Source organism: Diabrotica virgifera, chromosome 2 (assembly GCF_917563875.1).
Source record: "Diabrotica virgifera virgifera chromosome 2, PGI_DIABVI_V3a".
Classification (NCBI taxonomy): Eukaryota; Metazoa; Arthropoda; class Insecta; order Coleoptera; family Chrysomelidae; genus Diabrotica; species Diabrotica virgifera.
Genome location: NC_065444.1, coordinates 20,783,986 through 20,808,851, shown reverse-complemented (window position 1 = coordinate 20,808,851; position 24,866 = coordinate 20,783,986). Strand labels below are relative to the sequence as shown.

Genomic DNA, 24,866 nt, shown 5'->3' with positions numbered 1-24,866 from the left:
CCTTTGCCGACGTCCTTATTTCTTCTGCTGGATTGTGTTGTCCTTAGTTCTCCCACAACGTGCTCCTCGGCTTCTGCAAACTGTCCTTCTCCTTCAAACTATTCAAAAAAACAGCACTCGTTCGAATTCTCTCCTCAAATTAAAATCTCTGACTCAATAAAAATAATATCAATCTTTATAATCCAAAGATTTTTTCCTCAGCTAGGTATCCTGGTGAAAAGTTTATATAATACTCCTACTCGTTACTGATAGAAACTGGAATCTTTTCGGACACAAGGAGTTTGTACTTCTCGACTTGATCTCGTTTTCGTCTCACACGAATCTGCTTCCACGGTCACCAAATTAACACACTTTGCACAAATACACTACTTTCAAACTGGACTGATTGCTTTGGATGGTAATTACACAAATTAAATCCTTTTTCTCTCATCAATTTGAAACTCACCACTCTATTCTCCTTCCATTGGTCTCCTAGCCAATCACAAGCATTCTCCACACATCATATCCCTACTTTCTTTTCTTAAGAACAAATAGTATTGTATACACAATTTCTTTCTTGTCAATTTCTAGGAGATATTAAAATTATTTTTATTTACAATCTAAAAAACTCTCTATGCTAAACTAAACAAAAATGTTTACTATCGTTTCTTTCTGGGAAACCATTTAGAAAGCACTGTCTATTGTTCAATCAACCGCGGTATACATTAACTTTCTAAAAAACCGTTGTAGTCCGTTCTGTTGAAATTTATAAAATGTTCGTAGAAACTTTACCACTAAAATTTTACTCTTCCGCGAGACACTTCTTACGGCTAAATTATTTTATTTACAAAATTTGACCATGTACAGGGTCATGAAAATCTACGGTCTCGTGGTCCGTATTTAACAAGAATTTAAACCAGTTTATATTGTATATGGTTGGTTACTTACTTGTACTTTTAACATTTCTGCATCTTCAAAGAATAACTTCAACTTTCTCCAATCGAATTTGGATAGTCTTCTATAAGGGGTAAGTGGTCCTACGGGCAAATCTCTGAATACCAATTTGTTATCTTCGACATCCATTGTTTATAAAGTTTTCTGAAAAAAAAAAGGGAATAATTAAAATAATGGTCCTATCTACCCATGAAGGTTTCGCATTAAATTCCTCAAAAAATAATATAATAGAACAGAGTAGGTACCACACGAATGTCAAACTTCAAATAGCTCTCAAATACCTCTCTTCAAAAAGATAGACAAACCAAATCCGGAAAACTACAGAGGAACCTATTAAACATCTAAAATTAACAACCAAAGTGATAATAAATAAACCAAATGAAATTATAACAGCAGAAGATCAACAAGGTTTTAGATGAGGAAGATCATGCACTGACGATATATTTATAATGGGGCAAATGCAAGAGAAATCAGTAGAATACAACAAACCGGCATATTTATGTTTCGTGAATTTGTGGACATTGACAGGGTCAAATTTGAAAACATTGACAGATTATTGAGAAAAGATTAGCCCACAACCTTTAAGCTCATATAGGCGTCACATATCTGACAAAGGCATATGATAGTGTGCCACTTTCAATGTTCTGGGTAACAATGGAAAAACAAGGAATGAACAAACAACAATAAAAAATCAGAACAACAGAAAAAACTTACTATGAAGTAAAAACTTCTAATGTAAAAATGGTATAAAGTTATTAAAATATATTCAATATGGATTTATAGATTCAGAACGTTTTTAGTCCTATCGGATCATCCTCAGAGAACAACGTCATTACATCTATACTCCGGTCAACTTACACATCCGAGGCTACAAAAATTACCATCAAGCTGAAAATTGGCAGGATTGTTCAAAATACCATCATAAATGAAATCTAAAAAGTCCTCATAAATCCGACCGGAGCTAAAAAATTTACGCGGGGTCAAAGGTCACCAAATATAGTTTTTAGCGATTTTCAGCGAAACGGTTACTTTTATCATAAAATTAGTTCTAACAAAAAATGTAGATTAGATAATTATCTATAAAAAATGTCTTTTTACTTTTTTCCTAAGCGCCACCGTTTTTGAGATACACGATTCAAATAGTTGTAATCGTCATAATATGCGCACACGTTTCCACACCACATTTGAGGTAGTGTACTTAGCGCGTTTATTTAACGTGGTTTCCCCAGTAGGCCTATTCCACAGATCTATTATGATTCTGTTTAATTTTAAGCTATTGAACAATTTTGATATTTTCAAGGGTTAAAAATGATAAAAGTTATAAAAAGCGGTATAAATTAAAAAAGGGAAATTTATCCAACTGGTTCATAATTTTCTAATACTTCTGCTTCCCCTTCTCCTTGTTCTTCTTCTTCTTAACCTTCTAGTTCTTCTTCTTGTTCATCCTGGGTGCAAGTAAATTGAAAATTGAACCAATAATGACATATCGCATGGCTCCTCGATAGAATCAAATGAATCCTCAATTGTTGGTGATTTAACATTGGAGCACGACCGGTTTTGACAATTATTATTGTATGCTACCGAACAAAACAGTCCAACTTTTTTGCAACCACATTTAGCGCTACGTCTCTTTTTACAGTTGCAAACAATTGTGTTCAGGAGTTTTTCCGGCGCAGGTGGGAGTAAAGTTTGAATTGGTTCTAATAAACTGTCGACTAATTTCCATCCCCAGTCTTTTGGATCTAGCTGATAACCAAGGCTCACTTGAACTTGGTGATATACCCGAAAAAGATGTTGATGAGCAGCCGCTGATGTTGGAGGAAGACAAGATAATTGCACTTGTTTTTTATTTCGAGTATTTTTAAAGAAACATGCATATCGAAACTTATCTAAGCACGTATTCTTCGTATTCTTTTAGGCACTCCATGCATAGAGAGAAGAAAGCTAATTCCGTTGGAAATAACTTCTTGTGGAGTTGAATTAGTTTTTTAAAAAACTTTAGCACATTCAAGTAAAATTAGGTTTAACACGTATTTTCACTCCGGAGTAGTACTCAAGACTAATTAATACCTCGAAGGTGTCATCTACCTGAAGGATTTCGCCACCCAGGAAGATAACGGTATAATTTGCATAATAGTAAATAAACTAAATTTGCATAAAGTTTATTGTATATTGAAATGTTTATTAGTACTTAGCAATAAACGTTTTGCCTAGAAAGTTGGCTTTCATTATTAAGTTCAAGCCCTTCTGAGAAAAGAATAGGTAGGGTGGTTAGATTAGCTGACATACCGATAGAACGTGTTTATTCCGACAAAACCCATCTTTACAAATTGAATAAGACGCATAAGTAAGAAGAATTATTATAAGTAGTTAATACTTTCTCATATCAATTAACTATTTTTGTTGGGAATAAGCCGTAAAAGTGAAATAATAATTCTTATTATTTTCGCGTTATATTCACCTTGTAAAGATTTTTTTGTTGGCACTGTAATAAAGCTTATACATTGCATCCCTCGGTAGACCGCAAGCAGTAATATTTATAATATCTTGTATTATTATTTGTAATAATATAAGTTAAGTTGACGGATAGAATATTATGTTTACTTGTATTACAGCTTCAGTGATGTATATACGTGGTGTACTATAATACATATATTATGACGAATAGAACTCTTTCAACTCTTTGAATCGTTGTATCTCAAAAATGGTGGCTCTTACGAAAAAAATTATGAATATATTTTTTATAGATAATTATCTAATCTACATTTTTTGTTAGAACTAATTTTATGATAAAACTTACCGTTTCGCTGAAAATCGTTAAAAACGATATTTGGTGACCTTTGACCCCGCGTAAATTTTTTAGCTCGGGTCGGATTTATGAGGACTTTTTAGATTTCATTTATGATGGTATTTTGAACAATCCTGCCAATTTTCAGCTTGATGGTAATTATTGTAACCTCACTCCTATTTTTGAGTCTAACTAGACCGGTCTACTAGTAATTGAAAATAGCAACAGAACGAGTAAATACTAATAGGTTCAAAATGGACTCAAGTACTTAAAAATTAACCTTGCCAAACTATATTTATCATGGAAAAATAAAATTCATATTAAAATTGTTCTGAGTTGTCTTAATAAATCAAACAGCGTTTGATCTTTTTATCTTTTTTAGGAATGTCTTATCTAAAAGTACTTCTGTTATAGGTATTACCGAAAGATTATCCAAATATGTTCTTATACTTTCAATGGCACTTCATAATAATAGAAATTGTTTACTTTTTGAAGATAACTATTATTTGAATCACTTTTTTTAAGTAGTATCATCAAACACCTGATACACGGTATATGGTAGAAAATTTCATGAGTAAATACCTAATTCATTGTACCGTGTATAGGTACATAATCTTGACAGGTGATGCGTAGTGAGATTGTGAGATGATGATTCATTGAATGTTTACTACTCAGTAAATCTTTGCGAAATAATCTGAGCAAAGATGCTCTTATATTAAATCATCTAAAAAAGTGGTAATTAGAGGAAGACTTCAACAAAAATTTTATCAGTTGGTAGTTTGCTCAGTCCATAATTTATAACTAAAGATCGGAATATCTGCAAATGCATTTTTTGCATATCTGGCATACTTTGCATAAACTTGATATTTTTATAAGGAATTGCATATATCTATCTGCACATTTTTATAAAAAATATATACAGTACGTAAATCGTTCAGCTGGACATAGGGAATATACAGTGAGATAATTGTGGCAACTGCGCTCTCTCGATGACAAAATGGTTGTTTGCATTAAGGGGCAATAACCTCAAAATTGACAACTTATTTCGACTGACACAAATAAACGTCAAAACATGACAATGTAGTAGCTAAATATTTTGGTCTAAGGGAATGGGAAAACTATGACCGTTTAATTTTGAAATTAGTTTTTAAATAAAAAGCATTTTAAAAATTAAAGACGAATCATAATCTTTGTTTTTGATTTATTTATGAACAGCCTTGCTTCCAAACTCACCATAGGCGCCCATACACACGGGCAGGGGGGGCCGTGGCCCCCCCTAGCATTTCGGGAAAGAACAAAAATTAAAATTATATTACAAAACGTATTTTTATCAAAAAATTATTGGATAATTTTGAGAGATAAATTGGAAACAACATATTTATTAATAAAAAATTCACATATTGGGTATTCTTTTTCTCATGATCATCTTTCAGTGCGTCACAGTTTTTCGATTTCTCTCTAACGCATTAAATTGTATGTGACAGAAAAAAAGGCACGTCTGTGAATACTTTGGTAATTATTCTAGTTTGGTGATTATTCTAGTGGTCGATAGATGGCGCCATAATCAAAAAAGAATTATTTATTAAATAAAATAATACTATTATCAATATAATCTGTACAATTTATAAGACTATACAAACGAAAGAAAATACCATTTTATAAATGCAATAGACACAATTGATTTGGTTTTATTCCAAATTGAAAATAAAATTTGACAACTGTCAGATTTAACTAAAATGTCACGTTAGAATAAATGTCATAGATGTGTATTATCACGGACTTACCTTTTTTTCTATAATTTGTGACGCACTGAAAAATGTTCATGAAAAGGAGAATAATTAATAGTTTAACAGAAAATAAATCTGTGTGTCTGTGACAGCGGTCTATATGGAATGTGCATAATACACATTTCGCACAGTCACGGTATGCTATTAACGAAAACATTGAAAGATATTAGAAACGTGGGAACATAATATATCTATACTGTAATCGACACTCAAAATTACAAATTAAATGAATCATTTATAATACTGCAAAGCAAATCGTATCAGCAAGAAATCCGATCTCTGGCCGATAATCACTAATAGTCCAAGTAATGAAGCTTAAAATAGGACAAAACCTAGCAATTTTTACAGAATGGATCGATTTGCTTGAAAATTTTTGAGAATAAGTAGTGGATAGTCCAAGGATCAAAATCTATATCATGCCGAAAGGCGCTTTTACCATGGGGGTGGTTGCCACCGCATCTCGGGGGTGAAAATTTTTTATTATACTTTAATTGCAAAAGTTGGTGAAAACGTTCATTCTAAACAAAAAACGTTCTGTACATTTTTTTGCCAAAATTGATAATTTTCGATTTATTCGTTATCAAAAGTGTTAGTTTTATATCGAAAAAATCAATGTTTTTAATAAGTTTTCTGCTAATAACTCCAAAAGTTTTCGTTTATCAAAACAATTTTACTTAAAAAAAATGTTCGTTTTGAAAAAATAAACAAAAAGATTTTTTTAAATTTTCTTTAAGACCAATAGTAATCGAGCTATACTTTATAATATGTTGGCTCTTCTTCGTCAAATGCTAAATATTGTAGATTCGAAGTCAAACGACGGGAAAACAATGCATTTTTCGAGGACAATTTGTTGAAACTAATTTAAAGTACTTAAAAATATCTTCTATCTCCAGAAATTAAAAAGGAGTCTCTAGCTCAAAAATTAAGTGATTTATACTGAAAAGAATGTCAGTCCCCATTTTTTTTCAGCGGAAAAGTGATCGCAAGCAGGGGGTTGATCTTTTTCACTTTTACAAAACTTTCTAAGATAAAAAATAAAAAAGTTACGGTTAAAAAATAATATATCTTTTTGAAAAAAACAAAGGAGAAATCCAATTGAAAGCATAATAATGTAAGTTAGCGGTATTTTTAGTAATTGGGCTTATTACTTCTTATTTATTTATGCATTAATGATAGATTCTAGAAGTTTGACTGGCTTAGAATGATTAGTTTTAAAAAAACTGGAGTTAAAAGCGAATAAGGAATTTTTGTATTTTGGTAAAAAATGCCATTTTCTTCAGAATAGAAAGATTAGCATCAGAGATACGAAAAAATGTTTCGATATAAAATTGCGGGTTATTTAATTCCCAAGAACTTGGTTTGAGAAAAATTTTTCTACGGCAAAAATTGAGTGAATCGTAAATGAGTATATCGAAAAACATTGATGTTTTTTATACAAAACTAACACTTTCGATAGCGAATAAATCAAAAACTATTAATTTTATCAAAAAAATGTATAGAACATTTTCTGCTTAGAATGAACGATTTTATCAACTTTTGCGGTCAAAATATAATAAAAAATTTTCACCCCCGAGATAGGGTGGCAACCACCCCCATGGTAAAAGCGCCTTTTGAAATCATATAGATTTTGATCCTTGGACTATCCACTACTTATTCTCAAATTTTTAAGCAAATCGATCCATTCTGTAAAAATTGCGAGGTGAAAAGCTTTGGTTCCTGGCCTATAATGAGCCATTTTTTTTTAAATTGATTGAACATAGTCAAATTCTAGTTTGCAAAAGTATTTTTTTAGTAAGTAGATTATTTTAAAGTGTACATTATGATGAACTGAACAATTTTATTTGAATGAAAACAGGTGATCTTTCATGACGAATGAGTGTTATATACAGGGTGTCCCAAAAGTAGCGGAAAGGTCGAATAATTCGCGAAAAGGACATCGGATCGAAAAACTGAAAAATATGTGTTAAATATTTCTCAAAAATCTATGCGATGACACTAAACATGTCCACCACTTCAAACCCTGGGTGTGAAGCTTTAAAATCTTAAATGGAACCCCTAATTTCTGTTGCAGATTTGGATTTTCCTTGTAAAAATAAGCAAATTTTATTCGAGCCATTTTGCGAATTGTGGATAGAGAGCGCTATAATAGAAAAAAACGATATATCGTGATGCCATAGCAAAATTATAGAAACGGTCTAATATCTCGAGAAATATACTTCCAAATAAAAAACTAAAAAACACGTGTTTAATATTTTTCAAAAATCTATAGAATGACACCAAACAGGATTTTTCATTCCACACTCTGGAGGTGGGGGTGAGAATTAACTTTAAAATCTTAAATAGGAACCCCGTTTTTTATTGCAGATTGAGTTTCCTCCTCAAAAAATAAGTAACATTTATTCGAAACTTTTTTTAGAATTGTTGAGGATGCCGCTATAATCGGAAAATGCGATTTATTTGCGCCATCTATCAACGATTCTAAAAATGTTTGGAATATATGTGATTTATTTTTCATAAGGATTCTAAATCTGCAAAAATAAAGGGGGCTCCTTTTTAAGATTTTAAAGTAAAAACTTGGTTCGACAAATACTAAAGGTTAGTCTACTAGCCAAAGTTGAAGGCAGGGCTTTGCAAGCATTGTATTCTTTTCAAACGGGTTTTAAAGAGAGGCGCAACTTTTGTGGTACCCATTACATTTCCATGTAAAAACCTGGTCTAGTATTTAAATGTATGAATAATTTGTCACAACAGGGTTCAAACTAGGTTTTTTAAGGTAGTTTAAACTACAGTAGACTCCCTCTAACTAGACTAATTATCTCGTTATAAGCGGATCTCGTTATATCAAACAACAATAATATTGAACTACTTTAAATGGATAATAATAATTTAAAATAATTTAAAAACAATAATATTGAAATGTTTTGATGCCTCTTACGTAGTTTATTAGGTGTCGATGGTCAACCTGAACAGTAAACAATGAGACTTCGCCGTCATAAATTGTAAATTTCCTATAATATTCAATATCGGTTGATAAACAGACAGAAGTTTATTAGAGGTGGCCGAGTTTATTACAGCACTGGCCTCGATAATAAGACTGATGTTGGGCATTTCTATGTACAGGCAGTTGGGGCATTTATTTATTTATGACCATTACAACGCTAAAAACAGGTAAAGACACGTATTCTTCGATTTCAATTTTCTTCGTTGTAACCAAATATGCCTCGTTATAAAGCGTTATAGTTCAATAGGAATTTCATGGGACACCTAATGTACCTCGTTATAAGCGAAACCTCGTTATATCCGTGTTCGTTATAGAGAGAGTCTACTGTATATATTTCCATCCGAAATATACAAAATGTAATGTGCAACGTCTTCACGTTTGGCCCCCCCTAAAAATTTTTATATGGGTGCCCTTGAAACTCACTGATTCTATTCGTTCTAACAGCTCTATTGCACCAAAAACTCGTACTCGAACAGAAGCTTCAACTAACACAGGTTAGCGCAGTTGCCAGAATTATCTCAATGTACACCTGGTTCCAAAAAAAACTGATACGACTCTTGACGCGTATTTTGTAGAAAATTGAGCAGTGTATTTTGAAGGATAAATACTTAATATTTACATACTGTCAATGTCACTGCCAAATCTTAAAATTTGTCAGATAGCTTATTCTGTTCCACGGTTATTAGACTTTATTATTAATCTTTATTATTAATACTTTCTCCGCAACTGAGGGTATCTTATCAACTGTATTGTTTTTAAACAATAGATGATAAAATAAAAATATTGACAGTTCAAAAATGTGAACATTATTGCATTGTGTGTGGCCTAAGTTTGGGCTGAAAACTGAAATGTACCTATTACATTTTAACAAAATTTTGGAATATGTTTAATTACGTAGACCAATTTTAACAGTTGTTTTCAATACAGATTTGAATCATCTACAAATAGTTTCTAATGTCTTTTGATGTCAAATAATTAGGGAAGCTGGAATTCAACAGTTTAGAATTTTACATTGAGTTAATGCAAAATTGTGACGCATGTCAAAATTCTCAATGTATTTTAATTGTATTCATTTTTTTTCGAATCCTGAGAAAGCTAATAAATAATTTTGAAAAATTTAAACAAAGAATGAAAGACTACATTATTACCGAGGGCTGAAAGTCCCTGAAAACTTCTATAATATTTATTTTGATAAGTTACAGGGCTGAAAATAAAAAAAAAGTGTGATATTTAATTTCAAATATTTCATTCAATAGAAACTGCTTGTTTATTCTAAGGGGCTTTCCGCCCTCGGTAATAATGTAATCTTTCATCCTGCGTTTAAATTTTTCTAAAATACTTATTAGTTTTTTCATGAATCAGTTGTTTGTTTTTGTTTATTTTATTATTTGTCTGTCATAATAAATATAATGTCAGATCAATTAAATACACTGCTCAACATGATGAAATCTTACTAAGAGTCGTATCAGTTTTTTTAGGAACCGGCTGTACATTGAGATAACTGTAAATAATAAATTTAATACAATGTAAATATTCCCTATGTCCAGCTGAACGATTTACGTACTGTATGTTTTCTCAATGGGTAGACCTTTTCTCAAAAATGTTCATTCAAATTCCTTGAGTAATAAAACCTATTTCTTTGAATAATCTTTAGGTTTAACAACCCTAATATACAAACAACATGAAACGTACATAAAAACTTTTAGTGGGATGGATTCGAAACCGTGAAGCTTTTAGGAATAAGTAGCTGTATAAATCTTCAAAATTGCATTTATGGTTGTCGCGTGAAACAGTGTAAACGATTGTATTGAGGAAAATTTTAAACGTGCATTTATAGCAGGGGTGGGCAAAAGCCGGCCCGCGGGCCGGATCCGGCCCTTTTGCTTACTTTATCCGGCCCATTGAAAAATCCCGCAAGCATTTTTTTATCCCTTTTATGCGATTTTGTTGAAATCAACAGTATTAGTATGCGTAGTATTCATATAAATAATGAAATATATAAATAATAGAGAGTATTATAATTTCGAACAGCTGTAACCATAAAACTTTACTACATAGAATTAAACGTGCACTTTTCTCACTCTTCGAGACAGTGATGTTTTGGTTTCAGCCAGCATATTTGTCGTCTACCAGGACCCCTTCTTCCTTCGATTTCGCCCTTTATAATCAGCTGCAACAACTTGTACTTATCATTTTTATGCCCCAAATATGATATCTTTTTCATTTTAATGATAGTCAAAAGTTCTCTGTCTCGGCCCATTCTGTGAAGGACCATTTCGTTCGTATCATGATCGGTCCACTGTATTTTCCATATTCTCCTAAAAAGCCACATCTCAAAAGCTTCCAGCTTTTGAGAGCTAAGCCAAAATTAACAGTCCAAGTTTCGACACCATAAAGAAGAATAGAGTGGATATAACATTTTACCACGCGATATCGGATTTTAAGATTTAGTCTTTGGTTACTCAGAAATTTCCTCATATTCAAAAAGGCTGCTCTTTATTGCCCTATTCTTGATCCAATTTCTGATTTCGGATTTAGATCTTCCGTAATACACAATACTTTTGTCCACTTTTCCAATATCTTCATTTTTTGGATCCTTGTTATGAATAATATAATGGACCATATTTCTTAAAAAATACGTGACATTTTACATTTTACTTGTTTGTATGTACACCTCAGTAAGACAATTTATTATTAATATTATCTATTATTAACAGTCAAATTTCTTTGTCCAAAAGCTTCAAAATGATACTTATAGTATTTTTTTCAACGATCGAAAACATCTACTAGAATAAGAGTAAAAGTACAAGATGAACTAACTAACCGAATTGAAGCTGGCAATGGGATAAGACAGGAGGATACCCTGCGTTCTTTATTATTCTAGCTAATCATGGATGAAATAATAAAAAAAATAAGAACTGAAAAAGGCTACCAAATGGGAGAAAAACAACTTAAAATAATCTGCTATGCAGTCGATGCAATATACTAATCTCTCAAAGTGAAGATGATTAACAACGTATGCAGCACCAATTTAATATAACCGCCAAAAAATTTAACATGTTAATGTCCCAAAAAAATGCATGGTTATAACAGCAAATCCAATAAGCTGTAAATTGGAACTGGAGGGTCAGATAATAGAACAAGTAATGGAGTTTTAGGCATTAAACTATCTAGCTACGGAAAGTTCCAAACAGAAGTGGAAGATCAAGTGAATAGAGCAAACACAGCCGCAGGTTGCCTGAATGACACAATATGGAGAAATAAAAATATCGGAAAAGAAATGAAAGGCAGAATTTACAAAACAGTCATCAGACCAACAATGATATACGCGTCAAAACATGACCTGACACAGAGAGGACAAAAAGATTGCTCGAAATAGCGGAGATGAAAACCCTTCGAAAAATCGATAAGACAAAAAGACGTCTGAGACGGAGCTAGAAGTACAGATATACGACGGAGATGCAAAGTGGAGAACATTAATAACTGTGTACGAAACGGAAGAGTAGAATGGAATGACCACATAAGCCGAATGACAACAAATAGAGTACTAAGGACGGCGGCGAGAGACGGTTCCCCAATAGGAAGATAATCAGTGGGAAGACCATGAAAACGATGAAACGACAACTTACTGGAGGCACATTGAAAAAACATGCAGAGTCATGTATATACAAAAAGAAGAAGTATTTTTGTGAAAAATATTTCTTCACAGGAAAAACATTCCACCAAAAGCATTCGCGTGTTCATAGCGCAGCGTACGTGGTATAGTCCTCCGGCCCGGGAAACATTTTGAAAATATCATTTTGGCCCGCGCTTAACAATATTTGCCCACCCCTGATTTATAGTGTAATTTTATTACGTAACCCGTGACTTCGTTATATTAGTTTGTTTATGTCGCTATATCCAAACTAAATGCTTGGATTCTTGAATTAAAGCTGGATGGAGGAAAAGTGTTTTGTCGAGCTTGCTCTAAAATTGTAAGTAACTATTTTCAGTTAACGCATGCTTCGGTAAAAAAACATGTGAATAAGTTTTAAGTTTTTTTATTAACAGCGTAGGCACAAAATTGTGTACGGGTAATATGACCCATATGCGCGCCAATGGAAAATATAAAATTCTTAATTGCATGTCAAAAAATGCGCAATAACTATCTCTTAAAACATACCAAATTTCATTTGTATATCTCAACCGGTTTTAAAGCAATAAATAAATCTGTTTGTAAAAAAAATTCAACATCCCTATCTCGGAAACGAAGCATTTGCGGACATATTTATGTTTATAAAACAAAAGGTCATTATTTATTCATGCAGAATTACCCCTTAAAGTTTGCCGCACTTATTTAGAAACACCCTGTACTGATGAAGAATATGGCTAGTTGTTAAAGTACCTAACTTTTTTATTATTCATCATAAGCGAATTAATCAAAAAACAGAATGTTAAGAAAACCTGAGGCTATAGTTGGGTTTTAATTTCCGTATTTTATAAATGCTAGAATATTCCACAGGCTGTTGTAAACTTTGAGAAAAAAAACTCAGTTTGATTGGTCCACCTGGTATACAATGAAAATTTACCTGTTTAGCAACAATATTATTACAGCGATATTGTTAAAGAATAAGGCTATAAGATATTAAAAAAATCACATAAATCGGGCAACAGGTTTAGGAAATTCGAAACATCAAAAATAACCAATTTTGTGGGCCGCCCCTTTTCTCTTACACGCAGTGTAGTTAAATCCAGGAATATTTTAAACATCACATCTATTTTTATGATATAAAGGCGGGTATACATATGCGCTCTGCTCGGTGTGCGAGCCGCTCGCGCGCAGCATATTTGTTAGATTAGTACGTGTTTTCAAGTGGCACACAAACGGCTCGCACACGGCGCACCACGATCTAACTTCTGTCGGCTTTTCAACAAATGCTTTGATGGTTCGCAATACGTATTTGGACGGGTTTGCGAGTGGTTTGTTGGTTTTGGGGCGCCTGAGTTGAATATTTGTTAGTAATGAAGTGGTCGGAAGGAAATATCAAACTTATTGATGTTTACCGTGGAAAATGAAAATGAGATGATGACATTGAATATATTTAAACATGTTAGCTTGCAACCCCCAACTTGCAACCAACTTACAACCAACTTACAACCAACTTGCAACCAACTTGCAACCAACTTGCAACCAACTTGCAACCAACTTGCAACTAACTTGCAACCAATCGGAATGAAACCAAACACTTCTCGATAAGAATAGGAGAAGCTACTCCCGACATCGGCCGATATTGGATCTGATCTGATCGGAGAAAAACGGATCCAATGTAGGCACCCACATTTAATACTAATTATCTACAATTACTAAATGTTCGTAAGTTTCCTCTGGATCGCGGAAGATTCGTCAAAATGAAAAATTTTGACGCGGCGCTCAGACGGCGTGGAGTTCGCGGCGCGGATATGTATCTCCGCCTTAACGTAAACAATTTAAAATGGTATAAAAAGAAAGGGTCTTTACCCACATATCTAGGTCGCTCAAACATGTAATGTGACCTGTAATAAGCACTGATGATGGAATCATCATTCCGAAATCGTTCTGTGATATACCTTTTACAAAGGCCCTGGTCTATATGTATGAAATTATTAAAATAATTGAAGACCTAATTGGAAGAAGGAGGTATGTAACATTTAGAGCTGCATTCCCGGGACAAATTTCCCAGGAAATCAGTAAAAAATAGAAATCCCGATTCCCGGGAATTCTGACAGATTTCCCGGGATTTTTTTAAATAATTGATTTTAAATTATGAGCGGAGATATTACTAACTCACAATGAATAAATTAATGATTCTGATACAATTATTATGTCTGTCTGCTTAATAATCATTTTAAATTATTCTACTAAAATTATTTATTTTTCAATTATATTTTAAACCTTACAATTTTGGCATTAAATCAGAATGTACGGTTCTAGGTCAATTGCTCGAAAATCAATTGCTCGACATGAAAATTGCTCGAAATACAAATTGCTCGAATAAAATAAAATAAAATATTGACAAAAATGAAAAAAGCATTCCCCCCCCCGTGTACAGTATCTGGTAACTCTTGTTGTACAGCATTTATCATCGCCAATTCAAAATCAGTCATGATAGTAATTGGTGTTGTAGCAGCAGGCAATTTTTTTTTATTTCTTGTAATAATGTAATATAAGTCTGTTCTGGAGAAGCTTGTTGAAGGAGGCCAAGGCTCGATTTGGGCTGTAGTGCCATTGGATGGGATGGGAAGTCTGTTCTGTCTTATTCGGCAATAGAGCGAATACCAGAGGAATGGCCACATTGTCCTTTAGTCCATGAATTGTATAAAGTTGTTCAAAGAGCGTTGGAACTACTTTGAAAGTGCCGTCGGCATACCAATATTGTGACTGTGCCAATAGAGTAATGTTGCGCCGAGTGGAAAAAATCAGGATTCTATTAGGTATAGGTCCTGAGTCAAACAAGAGAAAAGTTTCTCCAGCCTCACTCGTTTTAAATTCATTTGGTAAAATGAGATCCTCTCTTCTGCTTGGATTGGCTGGTGCAACTTCTTTTTTTCTCTTACTTTCCTAATGGTTCGCTTCATATTTCCAACGCAAGGTAATTTGGCTGCAAGAGCTGCTCCTATGTTTGTAGAAGCTTGGGACAGAATGTATTGCGGAGAATCCCTCGTGTTTTCTGTATCTTCTCTTATTCTCTGCATAACTTTTGTTGCTTCTAATCTTGCAGCGTCGGCATTGTGGTTATAGTCGTTGTTAGATGAAGACACTTGTCCATCCACGGTTATTACACGAGCGCGGCACTTATATTTTCGACTGAGATCGCACTTCCAATATACTTTTGTGTCGACACTTCGATCTTCGATGAAGAGGAAATTGTTATAACAAAATTTTCGTTTACCTTTCTCACTTAACACGTACTCCATCTCTCTTAACAAAGTATATTTAACCTTTAACTACCCGCGCATCAAGTTATAACATAACTACACGCGTGGCGTACTTTATACGCCACAAGAATATACACTTAAAAACAGCGGATTTGTTTATTTTTTTTTTAAATACACTTAGTTGTTTGTTATAAACCTTATTCGGCATCGGTGAATATTTGGAGTTCCTTCTCAGTAAGCCAATTGGGATTTATAACTGGAATCATGGAATAACTGCATTCCATGATAAATAAAATTACTAATACAAAATTTTTTGAGATGTGATTTTTTACAGGAAAAAAAGTATTGTTTATAAAGAAAAATATATTTTGTGCCATAACGACTAAAAAACAATTGAAATACGTACTTATATTACAACTTATATTAATATAATCATGGCGTATATTGTCCACCACCGGAAACAACAAATAATAAACTGTACATTACGATCTTCCCAGAACGCCGATTATAACGACACTAAAATCAAATTGTAAAGCACATTCCACTGATAGGTTAGAGAGATAAACAAGGTCAAAAATTAAATTTTTAAATATATTTGCAGTAGAATTCTTATATCTGGCGTACAAAATACGCCAGCGCGTGTAGTTAAAGATTAAAAATAAAAACAACTTATCACCACTGACACAAAAAATACAATGAATAAAATCAAAACGAAAAAGCAAATATATACCCAATAAGGAAACATTGATAACTAACATGTTAATGGGCAGATAAAGATTACGATTAAAGATAAAGGGCTTATTATCATAATGGGACATAAAATACAATGAATACAATCAAAATGAAAAATCCATTACATACCCAATAAAGAAACATTGGTAATGGGTAAGCATGTTAATGGGTATTTAATGATTTTAATCTTTCCCTAATACCTGGAAATTATGATACATAATACCTAATTATCATAATGAGAGAAAATCAAAACCGTTATTTTTCTTATTATTTTAAAAGTTCAAAGATAGTTTAGATTTGTAATAAATACTTTTTCAGCATAAACTAATATACTATTATATGTATATGTGACATATCACATAATTTTTCCTAATTCAAGAATCTTTCTTATGTCTATATTTTGTATTATTTTGAATAAATATTTTAGATATATAATTTTCTTTTTTATTCGAGCAATTTTCATGTCGAGCAATTGATTTTCGAGCAATTGCATTCGAGCAATTGACCTGTACCTGTTACCAGAATGTACATATCATATCAGGCGGCATAAGCATTATTTTGTCTATGCGACGATCTGATTCATTTGGAAGCATCCAGAATGATAACAAAAATATTTATTTTGAATTAAAATTATGTTTATGAAGAATTAGTATTTACATAGGAAATTTAATACGTTATTCATATTGGAGCAAATCAGCTAACCGGACGTTTAAAAAAAATGACCTGCACTAAAAAGCATCAGACTTGCATCAACAGAAAATGCGTTTTCAACTTCAGCAAAAAAATAGCCAGCCTGAAAGATCAAACACTCAACAATTTATGTTCTTTTTAAACATATTTCAATAATAAAAACAAAGAAAATTCAATAAATTACTTTTAATGGGAATAAACCACAATTTTACCAAAAAAATGATTTTATTAACGTTTCGAAGCCCAAATCGGGTTTCGTTGTCAAAATACAAAATACTACTCAACAAGTATTTTGACAACGAAACCCAATTTGGGCTTCGAAACGTTAATAAAATCATTTTTTTTGGTAAAATTGTGGCTTATTCCCATTAAAAGTAATTTATTATAAAAATGCCATAACAAAATAGCTTCAGAACAACATAAAGAAAATTCAGATTAAACACAAATTTATAAGTTTTCTACTATTAAAATTTCATTGAAAATTTCGAATTTTCTTTTAAATTGTTGAATTTTTCTGAACATTTTTAAATGTCATCAAATTTAAACGTTTTTATACTAATTGCATTGAAAAATGGCAACAAAAACAATTTCTTCTTTTTATTTTTAAATTTCCCGATTCCCGGAATTCCCGTGAAATACAAATTACCGACTCCCGATTCCCAGGAAATCAAAATGGGCCGGGAAAATGGAGCTCTAGTAACATTTTCTAAAATTTTGAGTTTCTTGGTGAATGAAGGTGGTATGTAACTTCAGTATCATATGCCACTTTTACTGTACCTCTAAAAAGCTTAATAAGAGATATTCTAGTGGATGAAGGAGGTATGTAACATGTAATATATAATTCTTGAATGGAAGAAGGAGGTATGAAACATTTTTCGTCTTTTTCAGGTTTAGATTGTTTATAATTCGAAAACTATGAACTTTAGAGAAAAATTACAAAAGACCTTTTTTGTTTGATCAAAAGAACCTAAAATAATGTACCCGGGTTGAAAAAATTCATTTTTTTAATTTGTTTAAAATTTTTTTTTTCAATAAATGTAGCTAAATAACTACGAAATTATGGCATTTAGATATAGGGAATATAACACGAAAAAAATCAGCATTTCTTAAGAACTTCAAAACGCAAAAATATACAGGGTGTTCCATTTGAAATAAGAAAATTCATTAGATTTACAGAAAAACGGAAGTTCTGACAACAATGTAATTGTCACTATTATATCGGTCGCATTAGAAAACCATTTGTCACCAAAATCTATAAGAAATCGTGCAAGCCCTTTCCGAGATAATTGAGGCTTTCCATACATAAAACTCACTCTGTATAATATACTCCATTTAATAATACAAGGCAAGGTAGATGGAAGAAGAAACGCCAGGTCGAAGAAGAAAGGCCCGGTCGAAGAAGACCGTCATGGCTTAGACACCTGTGAGAATGGTTTAACAGATCCTCTGCATCCCTTTACCGAGCTGCCATTAACAAAATTACTATAGTCAATTTGATAGCCAACGCTCAATAATCGAGCACGGCACATGAAGAAGATTATTTTGTGTTTAATTACATAAATTTCTGTAAAATTGATTATAGAGTATTATTCCATGCTACATACCCCCTTCATCCATTCAGATAAAAAATAGTTATACAAACTAAAATTAATGGAAGAAGGCGGTACAGTTTTTATTTATTTTTAGTAAAAATACTAAAAATAAAAACAAATGATCAACATTACATGTAAAGGAATGCTTACAGCAATATAAATAAAACCAAATAACACAAACAATATTTTCATGATAAAACTAGAGGAATAAAAACTTTGACTGCCCATATCTCAAAAGGTAGGCTTTGTAACATACCTCCTTCTTCCACTTAGGTTTTCAATTATAAAATGACTTACCTAAGTACACTAAATTGCGTAAGTGCGATTCCCTAAGTTCCAGCGACTTTTTCAGTTTTAGTTTTTTAGAAATAAGAGCATTTACGAGAAATAAGACACCTCAAGTTCTTTTGGAATCACTCACTTAGCGTTTTCACTTACATTACAACTAATGCGAAAACTTCATTATGTACACTTCCGTGTAAAAATCCATGTTCTAAAGCTAACAAATGCAAACTAACAAAATATATCGTTCATGGAATTTTTATAATACAAAATCCGTATTATATCAGCTGAGTCAACGTTCTAGATTCTAGATTCTAGTAACTTATGTCATTGGGTAAATAAAGAGTAATACTTATCAGGTGCAACGTAATATTTATAATGATTGCTGATAAACAATATAAAATTAAACTAGATGATAACAATAGTTATATTTAAATATGTGCAAAATAATTAAAAATAGAAATAGCAGAAAAACTATGAAAAACAACTTCATTAATTAAAATATAAAAAAAAATGTGAACTTTTTACACTGTATAAAAATGTATTATATTCAGGATGTGCTAAAGAAGAGTGATATAAAAAAAGGAAATATATTTTTATCGACTTGCTAAGGCACGTCAAATAATATATCGTTTCTTCTATTTCGGCCACTTTAAAACAATACTTCCAGTTGCAACTCTGCAACCGGAATTCCGAAGTTAAATTTCTTACCTTTAATACCATCCTTGGGCTATAAGCTTTCATTCGACACCTCATTTGTCGTTCTACCTGGTATAGTGACGGAGGAGTTATTTTCGCGGACTGACGGACAGACTAACAGAAAGGCATGAAACCGGAAGTACAGTGGAACCCCGATAAGTCGGCCCCCGATAACCCGGAACTCCGGCTAACTCGGACCGATTTTTATCAGACAAACATTTCAACAATAAAAATGTATTGCTGTTACAAAATCTCGTGAACCTAATTCATTCATTTGGTGACGTCAATATACTAACGAAACGATTGATGAATCCGACATTACTGAAAATATCAGGGTGCAGATGGGACCCTGTCGCGCAATTCGCAGCAAATAAAATAGTATGTTTTTGGCTTCATTTTATTTCGGTTATACATACGCATTTTCAAGGTTCACGAGGTTTTGTACCAACTCTATGTAATATAATATTTGAGAGATAATGGAACCGGATTGAACTACATATAACATAGTAAAAATGACTCATGGTACACCACATTCATTGTCGAAAACAACAGGAACCTGTGTTATCCTTTATTTTTTTGAAACTGTCTGTGTTAGCATTGTTTAGAAAAGACTATTAAAATTCTTTTTTTAACAATGGTCTTAGTCATCACTGTTATTAAATAACATAACATCAGAGACGGTATTGTGTGTAGTAAAGTCGTATTATTGTTCGCTTCCGTTTTGTAATCGTTCGTAAATTTATTCAGATTTTGTGTTTGCGTGTCTTTTGTCTATAAGGGCAACAAAACGTAAAAATGTTGTAGTGACAATGGAAAAGAAACTAGAAGCATTAAGTAGAATTGATAAAGGTCAATCTTGCAGCATTATATTATGGTGTCGGTACATCTACAGTATCGGATTGGAAGAAAAATAGAACTAAAATCGAAGAATTTTTTTTCAAAATGATAACAAAAGACAGTTTAATCGGTGCAAAGCTAATAAAGCTAAGAATGAGACTTTTGACGACGCTTTGTATGTGTGGTTTTGTGTGGAATGCGAACGTGGTTTACCAGTGTCTGTGTGACAATTATAACGGAGTTTATCTGTAAGCATACCATATTTTATTAATTTTTACCATTTTCTCCGGCTAACCCGGATTTTCGATAACCCGGATCGGCCGCGGTCCCAATTAATCCGAGTTAACGGGGTTCCACTGTATGTATACTTGTACACATATTTGTTTTCCTCTTGCAAAATAACTGTTTTTGATGGTATTAGTCTAAGAGCTAGTGAAACCTCCGACTAACGGTCGTCCTGTAAGGCTAGAAATTTTTCTAGTGATAATTCATAGCACACCAAGGCTAAAAACCATGACCTGGCAGGCATCAGCCCTGCACGTGTATCTACCAGGTGAATCGAAAAGTGCATAGTTTAGGGAAAAAATAAACTTTCTCCTGTAAAGTTTAAATTTAAGTATGTGCTTGAGTAAGTCATTTAAAAGAAATGTGTACAATGGCAGGCGATTCTGAAGAGCACAAGGCCAGGCGAGGGGAAAGATTAGGGGTTTTTCCTAAAATCATTTTTTTTTTAGGTTTTTTGAATCATTCCAAACAGAAAAGGTCTCTAGTGATTTTTCTCTTAGGTTACTAGTTTTTGTTATACCGGGTGTCCACTTATATTTTCCCCCATTTTAACTGCCTATAACTTCTAAACGGCTCAAGATAGAAATATGCGGTTTTCGCTGAAATGTTTTATTTTAGTAAAAGTTTTGTCTGAATTGATTGAATTTTTTATATCGCTTTCAAGAACGTAAAACAAAATGGCAAATTTTTGAAAGAAACCTTGTTGACTTTTTTTTAATGGAACGCCCAGTATATTTTTTTGAAAATTGGACATGGATATTACATACCTAAATAACATAACTAAGCAAATTGATATTATGTTATGTGATTTCCACATTGCATCTCTAATTTTAAAAATTAATTGCTCAGTCATTTGAGAACCGATTTTAAAAAATTTTATATCGCTGGATAGGTAAATGAACGTTTTTTCAAGTTTTTTGGTAAATGACCATTTTTTATATCGCTTTTAAATACAAAATGGCGGAATTTTGAAAAAAAACATTGTTGACTTTTTTTATTAAAACACCCAGTATATTTTTTCGTAACTTGAAAAAATAGTCATTTACCTATCCAGTGATATAAAAAATTTTAAAATCGGTTATCAAATGGCTGAGAAATTAATTTTTAAAATGAGAGATGCAATGTGGAAATCACATAACATAATATCAATTTGCTTATAATGTTATTTAGGTATGTGATATCCACGTTGCCCCTCTCATTTTAAAAATTAATTACTCAGTGATTTGACAACCGATTTTAAAAAACTTTATATCGCTGGATAGGCGAATGACCCTTCTTTCAATTTACAAAACAATATACTGGGTGTTCCATTAAGAAAAAGTCAAACAACGTTTTTTTCAAAAATCCGCCATTTTTTTCGTATTTGAAAGCGATATAAAAAAATCAATCAATTCAGACAAAACTTTTACTAAAATAAAACATTTCAGCGAAAACCGCATATTTCTATCTTGAAGCGTTTAGAAGTTATAGGCAGTTAAAATGGGGGAAAATATAAGTGGACACCCGGTATAAGCGATTAAAAATTTTGAAAATTGCGAAATCGATCATTTTTAACCCTAAATCGGACATTTAACTAAAAATCTCAATGTTGCCAAGGTAGGTAGATATTCTTTAAACATTGATTGATGAAATCCTGAAAAGTTTTTTGCCATACAATATCGAAAACCCGTTTGTTTTTTAATTGCTAATCAAGCGGGCGCGACACTTTAGTATAAGTGAGTACGTTTGAGTTTGCATAAATTCATTATCTCGAGAAAGCGCAAATTTGAAGAGAAATCCTCAGACAGGTCGATTTTTTATTCTTAAATTATTGGCATATATATAATACTAGTGACGTCATCCATCTGGGCGTGATGACGTAATCGATGATTTTTTTAAATGAGAGTAGTAGAGGTTGTGTAATAGCTCATTTGAAAGGTTATTTAATTCTCTATTCAGTAATATAAACATTAACATAATTATTTATACAGGGTGTACAAAAAAAAATTTATTAAATTAATTTAGACAAAAAGAAGAAATTTTTTTTTGTACACCCTGTATAAATAATTATGTTAATGTTTATATTACTGAATAGAGAATTAAATAACCTTTCAAATGAGCTATCACACAATCACTACTCTTATTTAAAAAAATCATCGATTACGTCATCACGCCCAGATGGATGACGTCACTAGTATTATATATATATATATATATGTCTGAGGATTTCTCTTCAAATTTGCCCATTCGCGAGATAATGAATTTATGCAAACTCAAACGTCCTCTGCGTGTGATCGCCCGCTTGATTAGCAATTAAAAAACAAAGGGGTTTTCGATATTGTATTGCAAAAAACTCTTCAGAATTTCATTAATCAATGTTTAAGGAATATCTACCTACCTTGGCAACATTGAAATTTTTAGTTAAATGTCCGATTTAGGGTTAAAAATGGTCGATTTTGCAAATTTCAAAATTTTTAATCGCTTATATAATAAAAACTATTAACCTAAGAGAAAAATCACTAGAGACCTTTTATGTTTGGAATGATTCAAAAAACCTGATTCAAATGATTCGATGCAAAAAAAATAATTTTAGAAAAAATCCCTAATCTTTCCCCTCGCCTGGCAAGGTCTTGTGCTCTTCAGAATCGCCTGTCATTGTACACATTTCTTCTAAATGACTTACTCAAGCACATACTTAAATTTAAAGTTTACAGGAGAAAGTTTATTTTTCCCCTAAACTATGCACTTTTCGATTCACCTGGTAGATACACGTGCAGGGCTGATGCCTGCCAGGTCATGGTTTTTAGCCTTGGTGTGCTATGAATTATCACTAGAAAAATTTTTAGCCTTACAGGACGACCGTTAGTCGGAGGGTTCACTAGCTCTTAGACTATATCCCCTATAATAACAGATATAACAGAATTTGTCACAAACGTTGGAGACTCTGTATAATATAGTAACATTAAATACATATTATTATTCTCATTTAGCATGGCATGACTAAAATATATTAACAAATATTCGTAGAAAACTTATCAAATATGGTGGGTCTATTGAATAAAAATAAGTATTTGCTTTTACTTACAAATATTTAAGTATTTACTTAATAGTAATTGAATAAAGTCATTTCTTTAATGCTTTATTTAATCACGATTAAGTAAATACTTAAATATTTGTAAGTAAAAGCAAATACTTATTTTTATTCAATAGACCCAATAAATAGCTTGATGAGTAATTACGGGAGATAACAAAGATGCTAAATACGGCTATTTTTAGATAAAATTAATTGGTTATGGGAAAATCATGTTTATTATGGATATACCATATACATGAAAAATCAATAAAGGAAATCTAAGTTCTAAAGTTTTTCAGGTGGGAATTTGTGAGAATTACCAGATAAATTATAATCTAAAACTCACGTGTCATTTTTCTTAGAAGTTATTTTAAAAAATTAGATACAACGGACAAACAACTTAGAACATTTCCCGATAGTACCTATCGAGAACCATATCGGGTAAACAATATTAAAAAAAAAAACATAATATCGATGGTTAAGTGCGCAGATATAGTATGTCCAAATATCTTAATTGTTGAGGAGAACGTTTTGAAGTTTTCGCGTTACTTTTTGTTTGATACTGCTGATATACCGATATATCATAATGTTTGGGTAATAAGTTCGGGTATCATTATTAGCTTAATGTAGATATTTTTTAAAAGATATGTATTACTGGGTTAAAAAATATTTTTTTTGAAAATGTGTATGGACATACAACATAAGGGTTGTTACTGCATGCTACTGCATGTCCGGTCAAATAATATTTACAGCCATGATAAGTTTGATCGCGTGAGCACTAATGTATGTCCCAAACCATACTATGTTTGTGCACTTTCAAACGGACATAAAATATCTGTGCAAGTCGGTTTTTAGTACAAATGGGAAATACTATATTTTGGCAAGGCCGTTTAACCCATTTACAATCATTCTGTACTTACAATAATTATGCAGAACATTCATATGACCCTACTGAATATTTTTATAATGTTATCTTAAAATCAGCAAAAAGTGGACATACTATATCTGTGCTCTTAACCATCGATATAAACCTTACTATACAACTTGCACTTTAACTGAAAAAACGTTAGTCGAAAGAGAAAGAAGCGCAAATTGTTTAGAACACTTCACCAGTTGGTAATTTGACTTGGTGGCTGTCTCTCGTTCTTCACATAAGACGGGAACCAGCTTCTGTAGTGGTTAGTGATGTAACGAATGTCATTTTCTGAACATTCGCGAATACGAATGCGAATATCTGCTACTGACATTCGCGAATGAGGATGCGAATGCGAATATTCAGTTTTTTTAAATTTGT

General features: G+C 32.2%; 2 protein-coding genes across 6 annotated transcripts in view; both read right to left on the bottom strand.

Moving 5' to 3' along the window:
* LOC114326498 (peroxisomal acyl-coenzyme A oxidase 3) overlaps positions 1-24,866 on the bottom strand; it is a 138,259-nt gene that overhangs the window by 55,353 nt on the left and 58,040 nt on the right. For 4 of the 5 annotated variants that reach the window (XM_050643439.1, XM_028274892.2, XM_028274894.2 and 1 more), the window contains exon 2: positions 928-1,077. In XM_050643439.1, the coding sequence (XP_050499396.1) occupies positions 928-1,062 (135 nt within the window). In that variant the 5' untranslated portion in view covers positions 1,063-1,077. Of the gene's footprint in view, positions 1-927; positions 1,078-18,714; positions 19,020-24,866 lie in introns of those variants that run through there. The other variant, XM_028274893.2, reaches the window with a different exon arrangement.
* On the bottom strand, positions 14,945-15,442 carry LOC114326500 (FLYWCH-type zinc finger-containing protein 1-like). The gene has a single exon (XM_028274895.2). The coding sequence runs from the start codon at positions 15,440-15,442 to the stop codon at positions 14,945-14,947; it is 498 nt and encodes a 165-aa protein (XP_028130696.1).